This window comes from Haemorhous mexicanus, chromosome 10, assembly GCF_027477595.1.
Source record: "Haemorhous mexicanus isolate bHaeMex1 chromosome 10, bHaeMex1.pri, whole genome shotgun sequence".
Classification (NCBI taxonomy): domain Eukaryota; kingdom Metazoa; phylum Chordata; class Aves; order Passeriformes; family Fringillidae; genus Haemorhous; species Haemorhous mexicanus.
This window is the reverse complement of record NC_082350.1, coordinates 18,690,584-18,713,010: the sequence shown is the minus strand read 5'-3', so window position 1 is coordinate 18,713,010 and position 22,427 is coordinate 18,690,584. Positions and strand designations below refer to the sequence as shown.

The 22,427-nt window shown below is 41.1% G+C and overlaps 1 protein-coding gene across 2 annotated transcripts; it reads right to left on the bottom strand.

Annotated features, from left to right (window-relative positions):
* Nucleotides 1-1,268: 1,268 nt before the first annotated feature.
* DCUN1D1 (defective in cullin neddylation 1 domain containing 1) lies at nt 1,269-19,776 on the bottom strand. Of its 2 annotated transcripts, XM_059855709.1 has the most exons (8): nt 19,638-19,776; nt 11,477-11,693; nt 10,039-10,207; nt 9,416-9,546; nt 7,809-7,961; nt 5,339-5,421; nt 5,004-5,100; nt 1,269-4,021 (listed from the first exon to the last, which is right to left on the bottom strand). In XM_059855709.1, the coding sequence occupies exons 1-8, from the start codon at nt 19,638-19,640 to the stop codon at nt 3,942-3,944; spliced, it is 933 nt and encodes a 310-aa protein (XP_059711692.1). In that variant the 5' UTR covers nt 19,641-19,776; the 3' UTR covers nt 1,269-3,941. The 2 variants fall into 2 exon arrangements, with proteins under 2 accessions (XP_059711692.1, XP_059711693.1); XM_059855710.1 differs by lacking the exon at nt 7,809-7,961 and having other exon boundaries at nt 19,638-19,771.
* Between the last annotated feature and the right edge of the window lie 2,651 nt (nt 19,777-22,427).

Below are 22,427 nucleotides of genomic sequence, written 5' to 3'. Positions count from 1 at the left end.
TCATGTTATTTTTGCTCCTTTGACAGGGAGGCCACGTGCTTGCTCCTTGTACAGCTTGGTCAGTAGTTGTTTTGAAAATGGTTATGAAAATTATATTTATTAAATAAAAATTTCACTTCTAGCTGAGTCATTGTTTTAATTATGTAAGTGGTAGAGGAAAAGCTGGCAGAGCAAATCCAGGCTTGCTGCACCCTGGCCCAGGAGCAGGATTGGAGAGAAATCACCAGCAAGAAAAAGGTAACAAACCTGGGCCTCTCCCCACACAATTCGTACAGCCCCCTCATCTCCCACCCTCCCAGGTTCCTCACCCTAATTTGATTTATCCCTCAGACTCCTGCCAGTTGTCCTTTGAACACTGAAAAAGGCTTAAACATTATATTCCACAAACACAGAGCTGAGTTTAGAAAAGAGCTGCAGTTTCACGCAAAACATTCAAATTGCATTTAGGCAGCTTTTGCTGACTGAGAATTCCAGAGGCTGGCTGTTGAGTTTTCTGCCAGTTTAAATGGTCAGACCTGAGGTACAGGTGCCTATTTAGGAGCAAAACTCTTGGTTATTTTCTGCAGATACTTCTACTTTAGTACATGTTGGTACTAAACCAGCTTCATATTTACAAATCTAAGGCCTATTTTTGATAGATTAAATTATAATTACATCAAGTATTTAACGGTGTGGTCAACTGCTGGAGAGCTCAGAGGCCTGAAGGGCATCACTGGTTTTTGTTTAAAAGCCAACCCAGACAATTTACCGTCCTCAAATAAAATCTACAGAGACTTCTGGCAACGTTATTTAAATAAAAGTGTGAATGACAAAAGTTTATTAAATGCATTCTTTAAAAAAATTCTATCTTTCTTAAATAAGGATGTCTCAGTATGGATTTCATTGTAAAACAGTTTTGAGGCAAGTCGTAAGTTACTTATTAACAAGCTGATCAATAAGGAGTGGCTTTACTGCTGTACTTGAGGCATAGCTGAGCCACTGCAGTGTGTGGTGTCTTCCCTCACAAGCTGGGGCATTGCCATGCCCAGGGCTGGGAGAATCAGCTCCAGGTGGGACTTGTAAACATTCTGAACAAGCAACAGGCAAGGTGGAGGTGCAGTTTTTAGATTTTTTTTTTCCCCACCCAAAAGAAAGACTTGCCCTGAGCTGTATTTTATGCAGAACACATGTATTCCATGGGTTTTTTTTCTCCACTCCCTAAAAGTACATTCCAGAAATAAGTTTTACAAATAATACACTGAAACAATGCAGTACAAACCTCAGTCATGGCAATTTCACTGGAGCTTTATTGCCTCTGTTGGTAATGAGAGGGATTGTAAGAAGTTACATTTTGAACTTACAGAGATATGTAAATGATGGGTTTTTACTAAATATAATCTCAAGATTAAGTGTTTTATATCAGGGCACTTCTAATTTTGTACATATTTTAATGTATAAAAACAGTTTACAAACTTGATGTTTGCCTTCATTTTTTTTTTTTTTTCCCTTGACATTTGGCAAAATTAAATCAATCCATTTGCGGGGAGATCATCAAATTGAAGACATAAGCACTTACGAATTAAAGCAATCCAAGTAAGCAACTGGCTGCATTCTTAAAAACAAAAAAACAAAAAACAACCCCACACATATATAAAGGAAAAAACCACATGGCCACATCTGAGCACGTTTCAGTACAAAATATTCCCTGTAACCAGGCATTTTGTCCTTAGACCAACACCCTGTTAAATCAATGTTTCTTTCAACTTCGGTTATTTTGAAAAACTTTTAAGATGCCATGATAGCACAAATAACCCTTTTCTGCAACATAATTAGTCAAAGTTTTTATGTATTTCTTTATAATTACACAGTAATTATAAGCATGTAGTACCAAACTGATGACAACACTATTTTGTTGGAAAGATCTTGCATTCAAAAGGAAGAGTCTCTAAAACACCACGGCATTTTGCCATTGCCCAATCCCAGACTTTTTTGAGGGACAAGTCTGCATTGGGATGAAAAGTCAGTTCTCCTCTCCAAGCACAGCATACTTGAACTAATCAATCTGAAACAGTACCAAAACCCTCAAGACAGAAAACAGCACGCAGAGATAACCTTGTCGAGCCTTTTTTTTTTCCACCCCACCCACCCCATAATTTCAAGTCCCCATTTTTATTTACACAAAACTGAGAAAGGAAATACTGAAAAGCAGCAAAACACACACTTTTTGGCATAGCCAATTCCAGTAGCTGGAGAAAGTCTGCAATGTTTTTGAGGAACTGTATTTTTGGAATAAATGCACAACTGGGTTTGCCAAAAGGGCACTGCTGTAAGGGAAGCCAGCCTTAAGGTCAACTGTACAGAGTACAAATAAAAATCTTAGCTGTTTAATGGTAAATTTTTTTAAAAAATACTTTTAGCATCTGCATAAAATCGTGCTGCAGTCTAGTGCAAGTACCAGTGACTCATCTCAAGAATAATTCTTTCCTTATCAGGGCACTATTTAGAGCATGGACTTAGACCCCCATCTTCTCACTTGTAAGTATGGTCTGCCTCCTCTCCTGGAGCTCGTTCTTTCCAGCTTGTTTTCCAGAGCAGGATTTATCAGGTTTCTTCCCAAATAACTCAGTGAGGAGTAAAAGACCATAAAAGCAGCTCAAGAGCTCTTGTATTATCAAAGAATTGCATCTGATAAAACCTGCTTTGATCCAAATGAAGCGATTTAGTCAAATGCAGCAAGACAGAAGTAGTGATGATCAACAAAATAATTTAAATGAACAAAGGCAGGGTAGTAGTTTGTATCTGATCTGTGCTTGTTTGGGAAAGCTTTACACTGAATTTCTGTATTTGGCAACCACAGTCATACGTCAATTTAAGGAAAACTCAGCAAAATAATTTTAAAAAGGGTGTCATCCATAATGGCAGTACCTCTATGTTATGAAGATTTAACTTACCAGGATAATGATTTCAAAACCCAGATACACATCAACCTCACCTGCCTCTTGTACAACAGGGCCATTTGCTTTGTCACACCTCAGCCATAAAAGTCACATGTCTCAATTTAAAATACTGTGTTGTGTAGCAAACAGTTAAGACACAAATTCAGTATATTCAAGTGTTTGATTTCCACAGAAATGAAAAACCTCTCTTTGACAGACAGATAAGCATTTCAAAACTGTAACGAAATCTGATATCTTAGAGAGTAACCTAGAGAACGCTGGCTTCTGTGAGGACACAGCTCGGCCCACTGCGGGCTCTGCCACGGCCCAGGGGGGGAAGTGCTCGAGTTGTGTTGTCCCCAAGCTGTCCCCAGAGCAGCTGAGCCACCAGCAAACCTCAGCCAGGTACCAGAGACCTCCAATCAACAGCCCTGGGGCTCCTGGGTCATTCCTGTCACTGCTGTGACCAGAGACTCAAACTCAGACGACACCTGCACTTTTCCAGAAAAGAAAAAACTCGGACCCAGTACACTTAAATATATCACTCTTGCAGGAAGTGCTATCAGTACAGTCTTTGCAACTAGCCCCAAGTGTGTATTTAAGGATTCTTTTAAAAATTGTTTTGATGTTGATCTGTATAATTCAGATGCCATACAACAGTTGTCTGATGATGACCAGCGTTGTGCTTTATGTGAAATCAGAAACCTCAAAATAATAATAAAGCTTCTAGGACTTATGGGAGATGAAACTAGGGTGATCCACCAACAAAAAATAAATCCATGATGAAATCCACAGTGTTGGAATTTTAACGGGCAAGAGTGGTCCAGACTAGAAGAAAAGCCCAAACCACCAGTAGAAGAATGAAATATGATATGGTCCAAGATGTATCCTTAAAGGTTTGTCTCAACCCTCAGCCATATTGTGAGGATTGATCTTCAGTTCAGTCCAGCCAGCAGAAATTGACTGTGCAATTTTCCATTTCAGGTATTGTACAGACTATGTACACTCTAGAAGGGTCCTTTAGTGCTACACTGTCGTACTTTTTGTCCCAGCAATTTGAGGGCGTGCAAATTCCACAAAGTCATCAATAAGGACTGGCCATGCCCCTAAAAGAGGAAAACACCAGAATGTAAAAACTTGGTTCAACAAGGCATTCTTTCACAAGCTTCATATCCAGACAAGCTATTTGCTTTTCAGTATTAAACTAGGCAGAGTTTGAAGCAAAAAACCGTAATTTTATTTTCTGGATGGAAATTTAAGAGCCGATTAAAGATTTCTGCTTCCTTTAAAGCCAGTTAATACACATCACTTTCAAGGGTCATCTTCCAGACAAAGCCAAAAAACTGGCCAAAATCCTAACTCAAAACTGACAAGGGAATGAGGAGAGTCCATAATTACTAAATAAAGTTGGAGAAGTTTGCTGTCCTCTGCTGTGGAGGTATCCCAAGTTTAGTTTCCCCCCCTCACTGAACTGACGTGCTGCCAAGGGCTGAGGGTAATCAGCTGTTCTTGGCTGCACAGGGACTGAAGAGGAAAGATCGATACAAAAGTTTACAAGAAACACATTTGATAGGAAGTGAGTTCTGTTCAGCAACCCCTGTGTGCTGCCAGCTTCACTTCTATGTCAAAACATGTCCAAGCCTCACATAAACTGAAGCAACCAGACTTAAAAACATCTCAGCTACGAAATGCAGTAACCAGAGGACCCTACACAGAGCTGCACAAACCATGGATCAGTTACTTGGATGAAGATGCCAAGAACTGCACCAATAGAGAATCTGTGGGTTTTAAATGGACATATAGCAGGGTTTGTCTCAATAAGAAAGAATTTGAGGTTGTCTCAGTAAGAAAGAATTTGTGTCTGAGCTTAGAACAGAAAAAGAAAATGGATTCCATGAAAGCTCCAGCATTTCTTTTCTAAAACATTAATAACAGATATGATTACATGCATAAAGCAGCCCCTAACTGCACTTCGGACCACCAGAAATACTCTAATTGAGCTGCTTTTGAGACTGTGCCAAAGCAGATACACAGTAATAAATGTAACATACAACACAGAAGTTGTTGAGAGAAAATGGCAATGTTTACCTTCCTCATCATAGTTAGACATGTCATCTGCTATCATTGTACTAAAGTCTAAAAGAAGGTTCCAGGTATCCTTAGGAATTGATCTTTTATGATGTTCCTGTTTGGAGAGGTGAAAAATTTATTTTTTAAAAAAAATAACTTAAAACCCTATTACACATTCATTTTTACTGTCTCAAACACATCCATGTCCCCAAAACATATTTCTATTGTACACACTATGAGTATCTGGGATTTAGGTCAAGACAGTCTATTTCATCTACTCAATAACTTAAACATGTTTGTCTTCCAAATTCTGAAAATACTGCAGTCCAGATTATGTAAAGGTTAAAACTTACCAACAAAAATTTGTTCCACAAGTCTAGAAATTTAAATCTTCCATTAAGTACTAAATTCCAGTAGGCAATGGCCATTTCTAAATCTGTAATATTAAAATAATTACTTTTAGAGATATACATATCAAATATATAATCTCCACAAGTATCTCACATCAGGATGAACCATGTATCCATAAATGTGAAAAGATTAAACTAATGCAAATATACTCGTGGATCCTTTACAAAAAGGCAACCATAAATAAAGTGTTACACACATATTTTATATTTTACAGAACTGAAAATTGCCCATATTAATATCTAACATATTCAAAACCCCCCAGGACATTTCATATGCCTTTTGCTATCTAACAATACTTTAGTTATAAGTCAGCAAAATATTTTCAGTTGAAGATGCTATGGGCTTGAAAAGAAAATTTATAGTATTTTGTACTGAAACTTACCTTTTTCTTAATGTAAAAAATTTTTAATTATTTCATTTTAGGGCAACCTTATTACAAGTGCTGCCTGTAATGAGGCTTTTGTCAAGTGCTCATTTCTGTAGTCAAGATTTCCTTTTGAAGAAGAATCTTTAGGTAGTGTCCTTGGGCAGACAGAAGATAGTTTAGTTGTTGGTGGTGTTGTTTTGGTTGAGTTTTTGCTTTTGTGGGGTGTTTTTTTGTTGGTGGTGTGGGGTCGTTTTTGGATGTTTTTGTTTGGGATTTTTTTTTTCCTTTTGTTTGTTGGGTGTTTTTTGTGGTGGGTTGGCTTTTTTTTGTTCTTCTTTCCAAGCCTCCTGTTAAATTCCTGCTTGTTGAGTCAAGCCTGGCCTGACAGATTTGAAAGCAGCCCCCCTGCCTCTCAGAGCTGCTGGAGGGCAGCAGTTCCCAAAGAACCCTGGCAGGTCTGGATGGAGGGGAGGGACAGAGCCAGCTCCCCCCTCCCTGGGGAGGGCCAAAGGCTGAAGTGCCAGGAGGGGCAGACAGGAGCTTGTGAGCACACAGAGAGATTTGGAACCCACAACTCTGCCCAGGGTCACCTGCACTTCCAGGAATTACCAGGGGACTGCTGCAGCAGCAAACCCCACTCACTGTGAATTACCAAATTCAGTATCCTCAGCCACAGGAGATCACACAGTGACCCCAAAAAGCTGCCCAGGTAAGTCTCCTCTTTTTAACAAAAACTCTTATGGCAGTCTAGCAAATTCCTTCTATAAACAATCCCCTTGTGGAAGCAGGGGGAGAAGGCACAGGATCAACTGCACACCTCAGGAAAAGAAGGAAAAAACCCACACCAATAACCCAAGAACTCCACTCCCTTCCTCCCCCAGGATGCCCAAATATTAAAAGAACCCAGGGAGGTAAATCTTGGAGGTGAAACCAACAGCAAGCAAAACAAAATATGAAATCTGCATTGCTGGAGGGAAAATAGGAGCTGATGAGGAGTTTCTGAATTGTTTAGCATCTGATATTAAAGTTCTCAAACAGCAGAGTCACATTATAATATCTCCTGACCAAAGTACAGAATAAAATTTGTGAAGGATTTTCTGCTGTAAAGCTGCAAAGAGATTTGATTTCACACAAAAGTGCAAGAAGCAGAGACAAATTAGACAGAAGTCACTACTCCTCAGTAAATAAAGCTGTATCTGAAAATGGCAACTCATTCAAGACTGTAGAGGCTCAAAGTCTCTCTTTAACAGGAGATTCGGGTACAAAAACATGCATTTTAGCTTTCAACTAAAACTACTGTCTTTCTAAAAATTAATAGATACGAACTTCAGAGGGAGCTGATCAGTTCCTCAAGGAAAAAAACTGAAAACTAAGTTTTATTTACTTGTGCTGTATTAATGGTGTGCATACAAAAAGGCAAGGTGATAAAATCGCTGCATTTTACAGTGGTTTGTAAACAATCACTACAAACAAACAGTGCCTTCTGACATTTTTATCCAATTTTGAGGTAATTCTTGCGGGTAAGCAAAGGCTGTTAAAAGCTAAATCTCAGGATGCTGCAACCTCAAACTCACTGTATGAGTCCAGACACGTAAAGCATGATGACACAATACCTTGGGACAAACTAGTTTAAAAATAGATTACATGAAATAGCAAAACTGGAAGGTAAAGATATAATTTTAGGTTTCTGTAAGTGTGAAAATGCTCAGTGAAATCCCCCTGGATCAATATAAGAGTCTCAAAATACATCCTCCATTTCGAATTTTATCCAGAGAGATGCAAGAGAAGCAAACAATGTTTGAGATGAACACCACTACAGGGTATTCTCCAATGAGATGCAAATATCACAAGAACTTTTCAGACACCCTCCTACTTATACAGTAGTATGGAATTATGCAGAGGAAATATATTTCCAGAACTGTGCCTGAACTACTGCACAATGTTTGCAAGATTAGAGGCCAATATACATTAAAATCAATTTGGCAAGTTCCTACAAGCAGTTATTTAGACACACTAAAATTAATTGCCTAACTAGCAGCACTTACTTTGCAGCTCTGTACTTCTCCCAGTATTGTTTTGCTCCAGGGTTTCCAGAATTATTCTGCCCTGTTGTAAATTCATGCCTAGAACTGTGTATTTATGATCACCAAAATGGCTGGTAAGCATCCAGACTTCAGGCTCAGACTTCCAGACCCAGACTTTAAAACAAAAACAATTTCAAAACCTATCTTACACTAAGTATATGCTATATGGATCTCAGAAAACAACACCTGTCTGCCCCTGCTAGAGCTTAACATGCAAAAGGAAGCTTTATGAGGAATGAGAAATAAAGCACGTGAATGAGTTTTCCTGGGAAATTAATCCCACAATTCAGTTGCTGTCCACATTTTCCCTATTGTAGCAGCCTAAAAAAATTATGATGATTTTCTACAAGAAATACAAATCTGCCTATTCATTTATTTGCATGATTCAGAAATTACTACAAGCATGCACAAGTATTTTCAGATGGTTTAGCAGCACTTTTAGCTCCTTTGGATACAATGAAATTCACAATCCACTGAAAACAACAAAGATACAGCAGGATGTCAAAGGATATAGAGCTTTTGCTTAGTTACTTATTTTTTAATACTTATTTTAAGCCAAAAGCTGGTCTGCACATAAAAGCCAGGAAAACTAAAGCAGAAAGCTCATCTTTACAAAGCCTGGGAATGAGAAGTTGTCTTGCACTGTCTGTCCAGTGGCAGCCAGTTTAGAGCATTTTCATTACCGAGAAGAGCAAATTCACAAGCTGCCAAGGAAGAACCTACCACCCTTTCCATATTTTATTACCTCTCAAAATCAGAAAAATTAACTTAAGAAGTTAAAGGATCATGAAAGGCTAGCTATGGCTAATAGCCAAATCTCACTGTAGAGAAATGAATGTACATCCTGGCTGTTTAACATCACTGCTTGAAAGAAATTTCTATTCCCTCATTTTTGTTGTTTTGAATAGACAGAGCTACAGTTTGTTGCTTTAACTCCAACCAAACTGTGGTGTTCTGAAGTTATTCTGAATAAGTTATTTTTCCACTCCACCTGTTACATCAACCAAAGCCACACTCCACGTGTGAACTCTGAAATAATGACAAAAAGCTTTCAATGAGGTAGGGGAAAAAAAACTCTGTAGGTTGGCACCAGCAGGCATCAGGCCCACAACACAGGAATCGATTTGTGCCATTCCAATTCTATCCTGCTAAGACATTTGCAAGCATTTCTGGTGTTGCAAGGGACTGTACAAATGTGCTTACACAGAAAATGGTTTTACAGCTTCAATTTATCCTAAAAGTAAAAATTCAATTAATCTGTTCAGTGCTGCAAATTCTAAGTGGTGTAATTATGTCTTCAATATAAGAACATAATCCATTGTGCTTCCTGAGAACTGCACTCACTCTGAGTGAACGAATAAACCTTCTCCCATAAAATCCTGTAGCCTAAATTAATAATCAATTTGAATACCTTAAATTGACATCTATCTTTCAAAACACAGAGATATATTTTATCCCAAGGGTGATTATCTTTCAGATTCATTGGATCACAATAATACATTCATTTACTGCTTTAATTAGCCATTCCCAATATTTATGAAAAAATGCTTATGAATTAGAATACATACCTAAACCTTTCTGTCCTGGGTTCTTTGCAAAGTTGAAAGTAAATTGATAAAAATCCTTAAATCTTCCTGGCTCTTTTAATTCTTGTTCCATTTTAGGAATCTGGGCCTTCAGTTTTTCTATGCTGTCACATCTGCATTTTAAAAAGCACATTTTTTTGTATATTTATTTATTATTCATTCTGCCATAAAAACGTGAGTTAAACAAAAATCTATAAACTGTTTGTAGAATACAATATGATTATCAAAACAATTCAGGAAGCCTTTGATGAGTCTGCACCTCTACAAGAATTTCATTTTTTATTTCTTCGTGTCGCATTTGCACATACACCTGACATACCAGGTTCTAGAATCCACAAAATTTTTGGGAAAATGTGAAAAAGACTTCTGCACTCTTACAAGGCAGAGAAACCCCAGGTCTGCCCAACATCCCTGCTCTACCTGCCAGAGCAGCTCTGTGCCAACCACCACACAACTCTGACACAACCAAGGCCAGGCTGCGTTTTTCCAGAGGCAGACAAGCAATGCTGGGCTCTGAAATATCTCAGAAAGGACCAAGACTGAGAATTCCCCAAAACAGGACACTGGATCACACTGTCACCATCTAACACTCAGAGAGCACTCACCCCAGCTCAGTCATTCCGTCCATGAATTCCAGCTTTGAAAATTCACACTGTGTTGCAGCCCGGAATTTCCACGCGATGATGAGTACGGTGATGCTGGCTGGGTCCAGAGCTAGGTCATCACAGAACTGCTGTATTCCATCTATACCAATCTTATTTTCATCTTGAGGATCTTTGGCACATAAAAGTAAGTATCAGGAATAACAAATATTTGAAAAAGTTCATTTGTTCAACAAGTATATTTAAGACAAGGAAACATTTTCAAGAAGCCATTTTTGGGATCTGCCCTTAAAAGAGAGTATTTTAAAAACAAAATTAAATTAGTGCTCCCAACGGCTAAGCTTTAACAATTGAGGCAGTTACTGCAATAAAGCCTCCCATACAATGAAGATCATGTTATTTTAATTGAGAGACAAAAGCACCACAAACATTTATTTTCTGCCTAATAATATGCAGGATCTTCTGATTCATTCCCTACAGAGCACACTGGTTCTCTGCCCCCAGCACATTCAATTTTTGGCCTCTTTGCCAGACTGATGAGTTGTGTTCCCATAGAAGCCATTCTGCCGTGTTCATTTCCAGGCTGTACCAACACCCAAATCTGCCCATCCACAGCTACCCCAAGAGCAGATTTAGGCATTTCCTGGCACACAGGAGGTTTCCAGCATGCAGATGTTGGACACAGTAACCTCCAGGGGAAAGTTATGCTGCTCCTTTAGTGATTCCAAGTCAACCAGGCCCACTCCTCTTTCCACAAAGGAATCAACATCTGGTCTGGAAGTGAGATGCTCACATTTCAACTCTGCTAACAAAGATCTACTAACACAAGCCAACACAGACTTCACAAAAATGGTATTTGGATTATACATATAAAACATAGGAAAACTGACAGAAAACAGAGCACTCATTTTTAGATTAAGTGCTAAAACACAAGATTTGTTCTGCTCTACTGAATCCACTTTATGTGGTAGGATATCAGTTGAACACTGGCTATATAACAGATACAGAGACTCTGTTTTCTTTTACACTCTCTTTGTAACTACCTGATAATAAGAACAAGCTGAATAAAAACTAAGGTAGAACCCATCCCCAGTATGCAACCTTGTCCTTTGTCAGGATCAAGTCCTGTGTGATGTGCCTTCCCCAGGAGACTTACCCAAAATCCTCATTAACCATCACAATTACTCACTGCACACACAGTTCCAGCACAGACCCTAATGTCCTATAAACGTAGATACATTCAGAGCACATAAAGTAACTGCATGGAATCCTTGTAAAGCAGAAACCTACCTATATTTCCCTTCTAATTTGTATTATTAGCACAGAAAAAAAGCTGAAAGAGTCAGCTAAGATTTTTTAGCACAAGAGCACAACATCACCAATACACTGTAAATAAGAATTATACAAAGATAAAATAAGGCTTAAAATTCAGGGCACTCACCTTTGTATCTGTTATACAGTTGTTCTAACTTCTTTCTGTCCAGTGATCCTTTAACACTCTCTCGTATATAAAGTTCAGGATTTTGGAAAAAGTTGTCTGTTGCAACATCTAACTTCCAGTCATTTTGAGACAGACAACTCACTGCTGTCTTTTCACTAGATTGTGTGAAGACCATAAACTGACGCACTTTATCCTTCTGTGATGATTTCAACTTGTTCTAGTGAAAACAGACAATACTGTAACTAGAAACGTCTACTGGACAAAAAAAACCCACCAGTAAATAAAAAACAGTCTCTTAATGCTTTTTAAATCAGTATTAATTTTCCCAAGCAATCAGGATATCAAAATATCTGATCAAGTTCCTCCAGAGGTGGGGCAGAGCAGGCCACTGAACAGTTTAGCACCACTGAGCATCAGGCGGGTGTCCCTTTGGTCCCAGCTACTGCAGGACCAGGGCCACACCTGGAACGGGATCTCCTGAGGTGCCTCTTGATGGCAGCAAGGGACTAGGCTGAGCCATCCATTTCAGGGACCTACACACTGAAATACCTTAAAGACTTCTTTTTCTTTAAAGAGATTTTTCACTTTGAAGGTTCTCAGCTCCACCTACATACTTTGCAAAACATTCCTGCGAGGAGGCATTGTCTCCATTTCACAGGTGCAGCAACCGAAGCTAAGAAAAAAAGAGGCAAAGGTGCCTGAGGCAGGCGGGGGAGTGAGTAGCCAAGGTGAGAGCTCTGGAATTCCAGGCCTCCTGCCCAGACCAAGCCATCCCGCCCTGCTCCAGCCCAGAACTGAACGCAGACTTGCTGCTTACCAGCAGAGAGGGATTCCCAAGGATATTTCTGACGAGGAGAAGCACATTCAGGATTTCAAGGGTATGAGTTACACAAAACTAACAGATCATCAGGAGAAAGCAATCACAGCTCCTGCACTACACCCAAATTCAGTTCCACAGTTCACTCAATACAGTCAAAGCAAACACTCCCAATGTTACAACCTGGTACACAGAAGTTCTGACAAAATTTAAAGTCAGGATTGGATTCCTTACACGGCACAAGTATTTCATTTTTAGTTTACTTTGTATTCCAACCAAAACTTGTATATTCTGCTCATTACTGTAACTGTAATTTCAACAGCTCCTTCTCAGTGAATAGGGAAAAAAGGGGCAAAAAAAAAAAAATCCCATGACAAGATAAAATTCAGACAGAGAATGATTTAGGAGCAGTATGTGCTCAAGCTCTTAATTCCAAAGTGTTAATTAGTGTTCAATCACATCATCATAAGAAAAAGGAACTAATGCTTCAGAGCACAAATTCATCTGTCCTAAAAGTCAGGATTAGTTTGCTGTGGCTTGATGATGAGTGTAAACACTTTTATTTGTAAGAATAGTTAGGTTACCAGCTTCAGAGTTACACCACTGAAAAAAAATACAAGAACATCACATTTGGTTTAAACTGGTACCAACATAATATGCTAAACAGAACAATACTCTTACCTTAGGTATCCTTTAAAAGAAATAATCCCCCCCGAAGCAAAACCACCCTGTATCTAAAACACTTAACTGAAGCCAAACTTTTAGCTCAGATTGCAGACTTCAAACAGAGTGGTATTAGTTAGACTATACCATTTTTAAAGCTATTATGTGCTGCTGCTTTATTTCAGTCTCTTGACCAAGTTTGTCACACTGGACCTCTGGCTACAAACACATTTCTGAAACTGAGGTTCTCAGGTGTGGTTCTTGCTAAAGGCCAAGCCACTAGAGCAGCTCCTGTGCACCCCATGCTTGGCTCCACAGCAGACATTCAGCACCTTGCACTACTGAGCTCACACTTCCACAAAAATCTCTTACACTGACAAGGCCATGTGGAACAACTTCCAGAAATGACTAATGGATTTTCAGTTGCAGCTTTTTAAAATGCATTGTAAACTCAGATTATTGAAAACAAACCACTGAAAGAAATCCCAAATGAAGATGAAACCATCCCAAATTTAAATTTCTCTATCAATTACCAGCTTCTTCTAATCAGTTCCACACAGCCAGACTGCTGCATCACCACAGACTCAGCTGCACTATAGGGCAGCCACACTTAATTATCTTAGCTTTTCTTTTTTTTTTCTTTACAAAGCTGGCGCCTTTAATCTTTAGTATTTTGATTTTTTTTTAAAAACATGTACACATAAGTATGCATAGCCCATTTAATAGTGAGTACTCTGTAAAAGCTCAGGAGGCTTTGTTCTTCCCTGTTCCTGCAAGGGTGAACTCTAAAAGCAGTGACATCCCACAAAAAGTCAAGGAATAGGTTTAAATAGGCTTTACCACGGATGCCCAGGACCAGAGAAGGTGGTATGGTCTGCATCTTGTCACATAAAAGAGGAGTGCAATTTGTTAGAACAAAAACTTTCAGCTTAAATGCCTTTAATGATAAAATTTAAATTCTACATATACACATGAGATTTTCCCATGCTTGGGGCTCCCTAAGTGATAGCAACAACATAAAACCTTTCTAAAAGAAGACTGAAGTTGCAAAGAAGCAAGCAGCTAATTGCAACATTCAGTAAGGCATAAGATGCAGTAAATCACACTGTTCAGCCATAACCTTTCTCTTTAATATTAATATTTTTCCTGGTTAAATATGAGTTTATTTTTAGTGAAGAAGTGCCAAAATCCTTTTTTTATATTTGATGAATGCTTCTGCAGAACCTTGCCAATATGAACAAGACATTCCACATCCTAAGTGACTGGGCACTCTCTGAAGGCCTACTACAGGACAGCAGGAGATGGAATTACTGCTGAGTTTTTATTATCCTATTATAGCTCCTCTTCCAGCACATTAAAAACGCACACTTCAAGCAGGAACATGTTCCAAACCTTCTGCACTTTTAAGGGCTATTTCTAGACACTGAGCACTAATACTCTATTATTGTTTTAAGTGTAATACAGAGCAGCACATAACCTTTAATCCCACAGTCATCAGGCAACAAAAACCTGACACTGAAATTGTGCTCACTGTAATGCAACACAATCCACTTAAAACATCTCAACTTTAACACAGGTTAAAAAGGAAGGTAAGAGTTTTATTTAAGAGATATGTGTCTTGCCTATATATCCAAATGAAGACCAATGGAAAGCAGATGAAACATATTTGTACTCTTATTTCTTGGCTCAAAAGGAAAAATTCAGTTCTGCAAGCCTTTGATCAAGTTTGTGTGGTATCCAAGCTACCTTTCATAATAAGGATGTCACAAGACAGATAACCTTACTTTTAAAACACAGAATAACTTCTCCAAATGAAAAGCTACATTGTGTAGATTCATAAAACTACACTCATTCTAATTAACATCTGGTTCTATAAATTTGATTTTAAAACGAAGATTTGCCTCTTACTATGAAGTACCACATTTGAATATTCTAATTCAATATCCTTTCCTTGCTCAGATACTTCAGTGAAAAATTACAAATAAAAAATAAAATACGTGGACTTTATATTTCCAAGTATTTTTTTCTCCTAGTCTCTGGTACAAAAAATGCTAGAACCTCTCTACCAACTCTGATTACAGCATTATTTTTCCTTATCTTCTGCACAGTTTTTAGTCACCCCAGATTCAAAGATAAGTTCTGCATAGTGGTCATCAGCATTTTGCAGACAGCTAATAGCTGACTGAGGGCTCCACTCTCCTGGATAAGGTTCATGGGAAACAGCACCAACCTTTGTCCCACACTGCCTGGACTGGAGAGCTGAGGATCCCTACTGGAGCCTGTTTTTGGACTTGGCTCAAAGGTCCCATGTGGCCCCAGCGAGACAAGCAGGGCTCGATGAGTTTTGCTGCCCAGACTTCCTTGTGGCCCCCAAGGAAGGCATTCACACAGTCACTCATTAGTAAGTGACTGCCTTGCACCTTTGCCTTCCCAGCCACTGATACAGACCATCCAAATCCTGTGAGTTTCACTGCTAAGCAAAGGAATTTGAACGATGTGACATCTGTGCTTTTGTTTCGGGCAGGACTCAAAGAAAAGCCTGTTAAGTTCTCATGCATGTGACAGGTAAAAGCCTTTTCTAAAATAGTATCAACCTCCACGAAGTCTTGGCCTTTACACTGACTGCACTCAGACTCCAGCAAGAGCTGTGGCTGTGGGAAGCATCCCTGCTCCTCCCAAGAACCCAGCTCAATCCCACAGTCTTGGGCATGCAGCCCCTCACCCGACTGCCACTCCTGTCCCTCGATGCGACACCAATGGCCAGGGGAGTTCTGCTCCTGAATCATCCACCTTGGACTGCATCCATGAAAGGAACCAAAGACACCTAAAAATGTCTGCTTTACTGCTTGTATTCAACAAACACATGGCTAAAGCTTAAAAGGCAGAATCATGAGTATTTTTCTTTGTTTTGTAAGAAAAACATTAATTACAACAAAAATCTACAAATAGACAGAACTGCATCTTAGCTCACCAACACTGATGGCACACAGGTGTAGTTCCAAAAAAATCTAAGGTAAAGACAAAAACAATGAAAGTAAATCGCCACCGTTTCTGAATAACGTAAACAAACATGTCCTTCAACTGCATTTTATTTTCCACAGCAGTTTCTCTAAGAGAGGGCACACAAAGTAAGACAGTCAGGACATTTGTAAGCTTCTGTTTCAAACTGATGTGAAATCTACTTGGCTGCAGTGGAACAGAACAAAAACACTTAAAAAGTCTGTTGAGACATAAAATCCAAGGGAAAAAAATCACAACAAAAAGTTGCTTTCCACCTTCTATAATGTTCTTTTAATGGATAAAATAATTTCAGTATTCACATGCAGGCAGAAGGTCAATATACAGCTACGCAGAATATTGCTGTAGATATAATGGTAATTCATGCTAACCTGAGAGGTGAAGGAAACACAAAAATCAGGGCTTTTCCAAATAAAAAAGGACAACATAAAGCAGCCAGTTGTTTAGCATTCTTAACTCTGGTCTGGGGCACAAGCTCTATTCATACTGTATATTTGCATTGGCACCATAAAACATGAGTAAAATATCAAGAGCTACATAATAAATTTCACACCTTATTCTCAGAGTAGTTCATATTCTTGGATATTTTTTCATGGCTCTAATTAAAAGTGATTTAAAGTATTAGTTCAAAGGGATCTCTGGTAAGCAAGGAGAGGAAACAAAATCATGCACCATCTTGTCTAGCACTCTGACTACTCCGTCCGAAGTGTAATGCCAAGAATCTAAAGTTTTACCATGGGACAACCAAACCTCAAATATTTAATATCAACAAACTGCTTCAGACATGCATATGCACCACTGCTTACACATATAAACAGCTGGCCTTGCAGAATAGCTTGTGGAGTTAAACACCACATAACAATGTCATGAACTACACTAACATTACAGGAGACAGCGTCAGACATGAAATTCTTGTAATATGAAATTTTACAACTTCCTGTCAGCTGAGGTTTGCAGTAAGAAATTATGTATTTATCAGCACAGAAATATTTTTCAGAGAACACAAACTGGACAATATAATAGATAATATAAATAGAGACAAGGCTAGCACATGGCTCTGGATAAAAATGTAGATAATCCCACACTTGCCTCGATTACCACATACAGTTCTAAATTCATTAAATCATTCAGAATTGTACAGGCAGTGAAGATGTCTCAGAGTATAATGGACCAGCTTACTGCTCTGTCTTGATTCATGGGCACACCACTGTCCTCAGGATGAGATGAAGCACTAACACTCTAATAAGGAGGGTGAAGGACAGCACTTCTAGAGGTGCTGCTCAGCCAGCTCAAATGAAGAGTGGGTAAGAAAGGCTGACTGCTCCCAACAGCCCAAGGAATACTGGCAGGGGGGTGTCCCTTCCAGATCTAGGACAAAGATGGTTCAAAGGCAGGAAACCTCTGTCCTGAAGGCACAAAGCTCTGGCCATATGGACACTGGTGAGACTAAGGCAGAGCCAGCAGCGCTCAATCTGGCAGTGATGTATGGACAGGTGGGAGCCAGGCCCCAGCTGCAGGAGCCTGTGCCATGGCATGTGCTGTGCTGGACAAGCTACCTGGCCACAGCCTCTGGGAGGACAAGCCAGAGCCGAGCAGCTGTGTACATGGGCAGAAAAATGGAACATGGAATCTCAAGTTTCTGGATGGGCATCCTCAGATCTCTGTGAAGTCTCCCTACCTTTCCCCTAAACAAAGAGAGGATTTTGCCATACCACAAGTAAGGTACAGAATCCTACATCCAGGCACTGGAAACATCCACACCTGTATTTACTACTTCTAAAAGCTGCAGCTTGTCATTTAGTCTCTCTTCAGTGTCATCCTTTCACCTGGGTGCTGGAGTGAACAAGCACAACCTGGAAGACAGTTGCTTGCACAGGGCCTAACAGCTCTGCTCGGGGCCATGAGTGGAGTATTCACATACTCCCTCCCATCTGATAAATACCAGTCTACCAGTACAGAATTGCTACACAGAATATGTCTGCTGGTTCTTCAGTTAAGTGCTTCCAAGAAGACCAAGCAGACAGAACTCTGCTGTTTCTCACAAAAACATATTCTCTGAATAATGGGCCTCACTATTTCTGCTATAATGCCACTTTCTACAGTATGGTTCAATTTAAATTCCTAATCTCATAGCCAGCCAATAATATATGCACATTCAAAACATTAACTGTCTATTTCATCACCTGTGTATCTATTTTGCCTACCTACGCTGGATAGATCGTGAGACAACTCAAGGTGATTTTTGTGGAAAAAAGTCTTCATAAAAAGTTGGTAACATTACTGTGTATGCACAATTTCAGACAGTCCCAGACCCGCAGAATTACAGTAAGACAAGTTTACAGTCTGAACTTTATTCAGACTTCAGTCTTAAGTGCTCATAAAAAAAAAACACAAATTAAGATCTACATCAAACTATTCAATTAAAAATTATACTAGTTACATAGTGACAAGTTTATTAGAGGTCTGCACACCACTAATTTAAATGCTGGCTAACCAAATTTTTATGCCAATGTAACTCCATCAATTAAAGGTGACGTTGTAATTTTTTTTAATATGTTTTTAACTCTGCTTGTCAGAATAGTATTAACAGCAAGTATAAAATATCTTTATACCAATAAGCATACACCAGTAGATCTTACAACTCCCTCCTACACCATTCCTAAGACTATAACACTGCTACAGAAAAGTACTGCTTTAAATTGTACAGGTGTAGCAGCTAAAGCTGTTACAACATTTGAATATGGAGAAAGCCTGAAAGTACTACTATAAACTCTTCCCTCTGGTGAATAAGACACTCCGCAAGAAACCAATGAGAGCCCCCTTAATTAAACTGAAGGAATATATTTCTCTTTTGTTTAGGCAAACAAAACCAGCAAATGTTGTTCTAAACACTGTGGTTTCCCCCTACAAGAAACAAGGGAGAAAGTCGGTCGATTTGGGAGTCCACAGCAAATCCTCAGCTATAAGAACAGTATTAGAGAGAAAATGCAAGATAAACCTTTACAAGACCTTTACTACGATGACCTTTGCAAGGCCCTCCTTTACAACACTTCTATGAAAACAACCAAGACCCTAGAACAATTATCCAGAAATTCTCCAACATAATCCCAGCTCAAGAAGCATCAACAACCCCAAGTTTCTCTGTGAGCTGAGAGCACTTAATGGGCCCTGAGACGCCTGAAATCCTGCGGAAAAACTCCGAGCAGCCCCTGGTTCCTGGCAGCCCCTTGCACTCCCTGAGTGCTACTGCAAGCACAGGGCACAGACCGGAGAGAGTTGCCCTCAGCACGGCCGCTGTCTCGCAGAGGTTCCTGAACCCTCACACCAGGTGCCAGCCAGCCCCTCCCCGCCGTGCGGGGCCTGCCGGGGCGCCGCGGGTCGGAGCCTGGGCGGGATCCCGGCGCCCCCCGCTTAGGCCCCTGCCCGGAGCAGCCCCTGCCGCCCGCCCCGCGGCCCCGGCACGGGCCCCACACGCCGGTCCTGCCGTGCCCGGCAGGAGGACGAGCAGCCCCCGGGCCAGCACATCGTGCCCGGCTGCGGAGCCCCCGACACCGGCCATTCGGCCGCTCCCGGACACCCAGCGCGCCACGACCAGGCCGCGCTGCCCCTGCCCGGCCCCGAGGCGCCGCGCTGCGCCCAGAAGGGCCCCGGGCGGCCGCTCACCATGGTGGGGGCTGTGCGGGCCTCTCCCCTCCCGGCTCGGGCGGACACTGAGGGCGGCGGCGGCGGCGGCGCTTCCTCCGGCGGCGGCGGCTCCCGGCTCCTCACGGGCCCTTCCGCCGCCTTCCCCCGCTCATGCGCAGTGCGGGGAGCCGGGAGTCCTCACAGGGGGCGGCCCCGGCCCGCGTTCCCCGGGAGCGGCGGCAGCGAACGGCGGGCGCCATTCGCTCGGCGCTGAGGTCGTGGCGGGCACCAGGGGAACGTCGGCCCGAGCAAGGAAGGGAAGAGAAGGGAGGGGAAAAGTCCCCCCCAGCCTCCTGGAGGCTACTACGGGGTGGGCTTGGAGGGGATGCGGCGGAGGGAGGCGGGCTCCCAGCGGCTCCTCACCCCGGACCTGCTGTTCTGTCGGGAAAACTCCCTATGTGTTCCTATTTCGTCAATATCAAAAGGTCAAACACTTTTCGAGCATCCAGTGTGAGCGCCAGGGTCATGTGGCTGCCGTTCCCGGGGGCCTGAACATGGAAAAGGCGAGATCGGAAAATCCCCCGGGCTTTCCAGGATGGATTCGCCGAAGAGGCAAAATCGCTTGCTGAGCAGCCAGGGACACCTGGGAAGGTGAAGGTCTCGGGGCAGCAGCTTTACAGAGGAGCACCTCCACACCTGTAAGATTTCCCTGATTTCCCTGGTCCAGGCTGTGATCCCCTTTGGGGAGCTGTGGACAGATGTAGCTCTTCCTGCAGTAGCATAGCTGTACTCGCAGAAGGGGCTGCAGTGGTGAAATCACGGTTTGTACCACTATTCCAGACAGTTGTTTTTTCCCAGGAAAGCTTACTCTACCTACTGCAGGCTTTTGGCAGCCGAGGGAGTTTGGGGAAGCAAAATACGTGTTGATAAAACTCACGTGGCAAACTGCTGTTGTGAAGGACAAAGGTTTAAGATCTGATCTTGTTCTCTCATCTCCTGCTGAGATTGGAGCTATTAAAGTAAGCTTCTGTATTTATTATGACTGGTATGATTGCACATTCCACAGAGAAATTAAGACTTCAAAAAGCCATTCCCATTCCTCATCATGGATGTCCACAGTTTATGTATGTGTTTTTATAGAAAAGGGTCTGAATTTTTTTTGCTTAAGTTTCTTGCTTACTTTCCTGAAAATCAGAGCAAAGCTTAGATAGGAGTGTGAGGAGTTAAGTTGTATTTAGTGAGGAAAATCAGGCCTGTCCTCTAAAGTGTCCAATTTTGCAGGTGTATGAAACAGTAAAATTAGGAGCTTGATGTCAAGTATATGGGAATATAGCTGAATTCAGCTATCCTTGGAGACAGCAGTTGCCTGGATACCTTGAATCCTACCAAAGAGCATAATTTTGAAATTGGGGATGGATGCAAATTGGCCAGTGAACAGCCATGAACACTGCACACCAGCCCAGTCCTTGTAACCACAGCAGGGGAGGCAAAGCCAAACCTGGAAATCTCTTTGATTGAGTTAGCTAATTGCCATCACTGTAACGTGCTGTGACAGCCCTCCTGCCAGCTGAAGACACAGTTTAGACCTGGAGAATTATTGTGACATGTAACAATAATCTGAGAGATGAGCTGTGCATGCAGGGGACTCCTCAGGAGAAAAGAGGATTTTTTAAGTGACTTGTTTTTTTCTAACACCTGCGGATCTTGCAGGTTTCTTGTAATGCAGGGTCTCTCTGTGGGTTTTTTTGAGTGTATGGGGGCACACTGTATTTGTGTGTAGTTTTTTGGCTGGCTTTTGGTTTGATCTCCCTAATTTATTAGATTGCTCTGGATTATGAATTCCTGTTGTATAAGGTATGGAGAATCATATTTAACTGCTTCTGAGCAGGCCAGATAACAAGATAATCCCATGATATGATAATGAAATATATTAGAAAATGTGAAATGCATATTGCTGCTATTCATAGCATGCATACTACTTCTTGTGGGCTTTTTTCCAATTCAAGATCACTCCTCAGGAGAAACTGTTCCTAGGAAAAGCTTTTAAGTCTAGTGTTACTGATTTTAGTGGGAGCTGTGGTGTTATGTGTTGGTTTCCAGAGTGCTTCCATGGGGATATGGCTGAATTTCTCAGTCTGAGGTTACCTTACCCAGAGCTCTTGGTCACCATGATCTGACTAGACTGAGTTATTCTCCAAACACAGCTCACTGCAATGGGCAGGCACGCACCTCAGGACATAGCAAGATTGCTCTAATTCCACCCATATCCACATGTTTGAGCCTGCCTACAGATGGAGATGGGTACTTGCATGATGTGTGTGCTGTCTGAATTTCACCCTCACCATTTCTGAGCAAAACCAGATGCTTTATAAAGGAAGAGGCAGCATGAGGCCACCAAAAAGTGTAAGTTACCTGAACTGGGCTTGTTACACTTTGCCTTTTGTACAGCTCCCTGCAGGATGGAGCCCCAGGTCAGAGCAGGGATACCCAGCTCTGCTGCTTGTGAACGTGACATGTGCCCTCAGCAACACAGACAAGAAGGAAATTTCATTGTGCAATGTGCACGCAGCATAATCACCATGACCAGGGTAACAGGATGACTTGTTCAATTTATTTTAAGGCTGACACACTTGCCTTGTTTTGTTGTGTCATACGTGAACCCCAGGAAAAGGAGGCAGTGATTTTATTTTTTTAAAACCAACTGTGTGAAGTGCATAACTGAATGTAACACTGAGCTGGTTTACACTGACCTGAGCTCTGCTCTTGAGCAGACAAATAAGTCTCATGTTGGGTCAAAGCAGAATCCATTTAGTGTAATCCCCTGGCTGA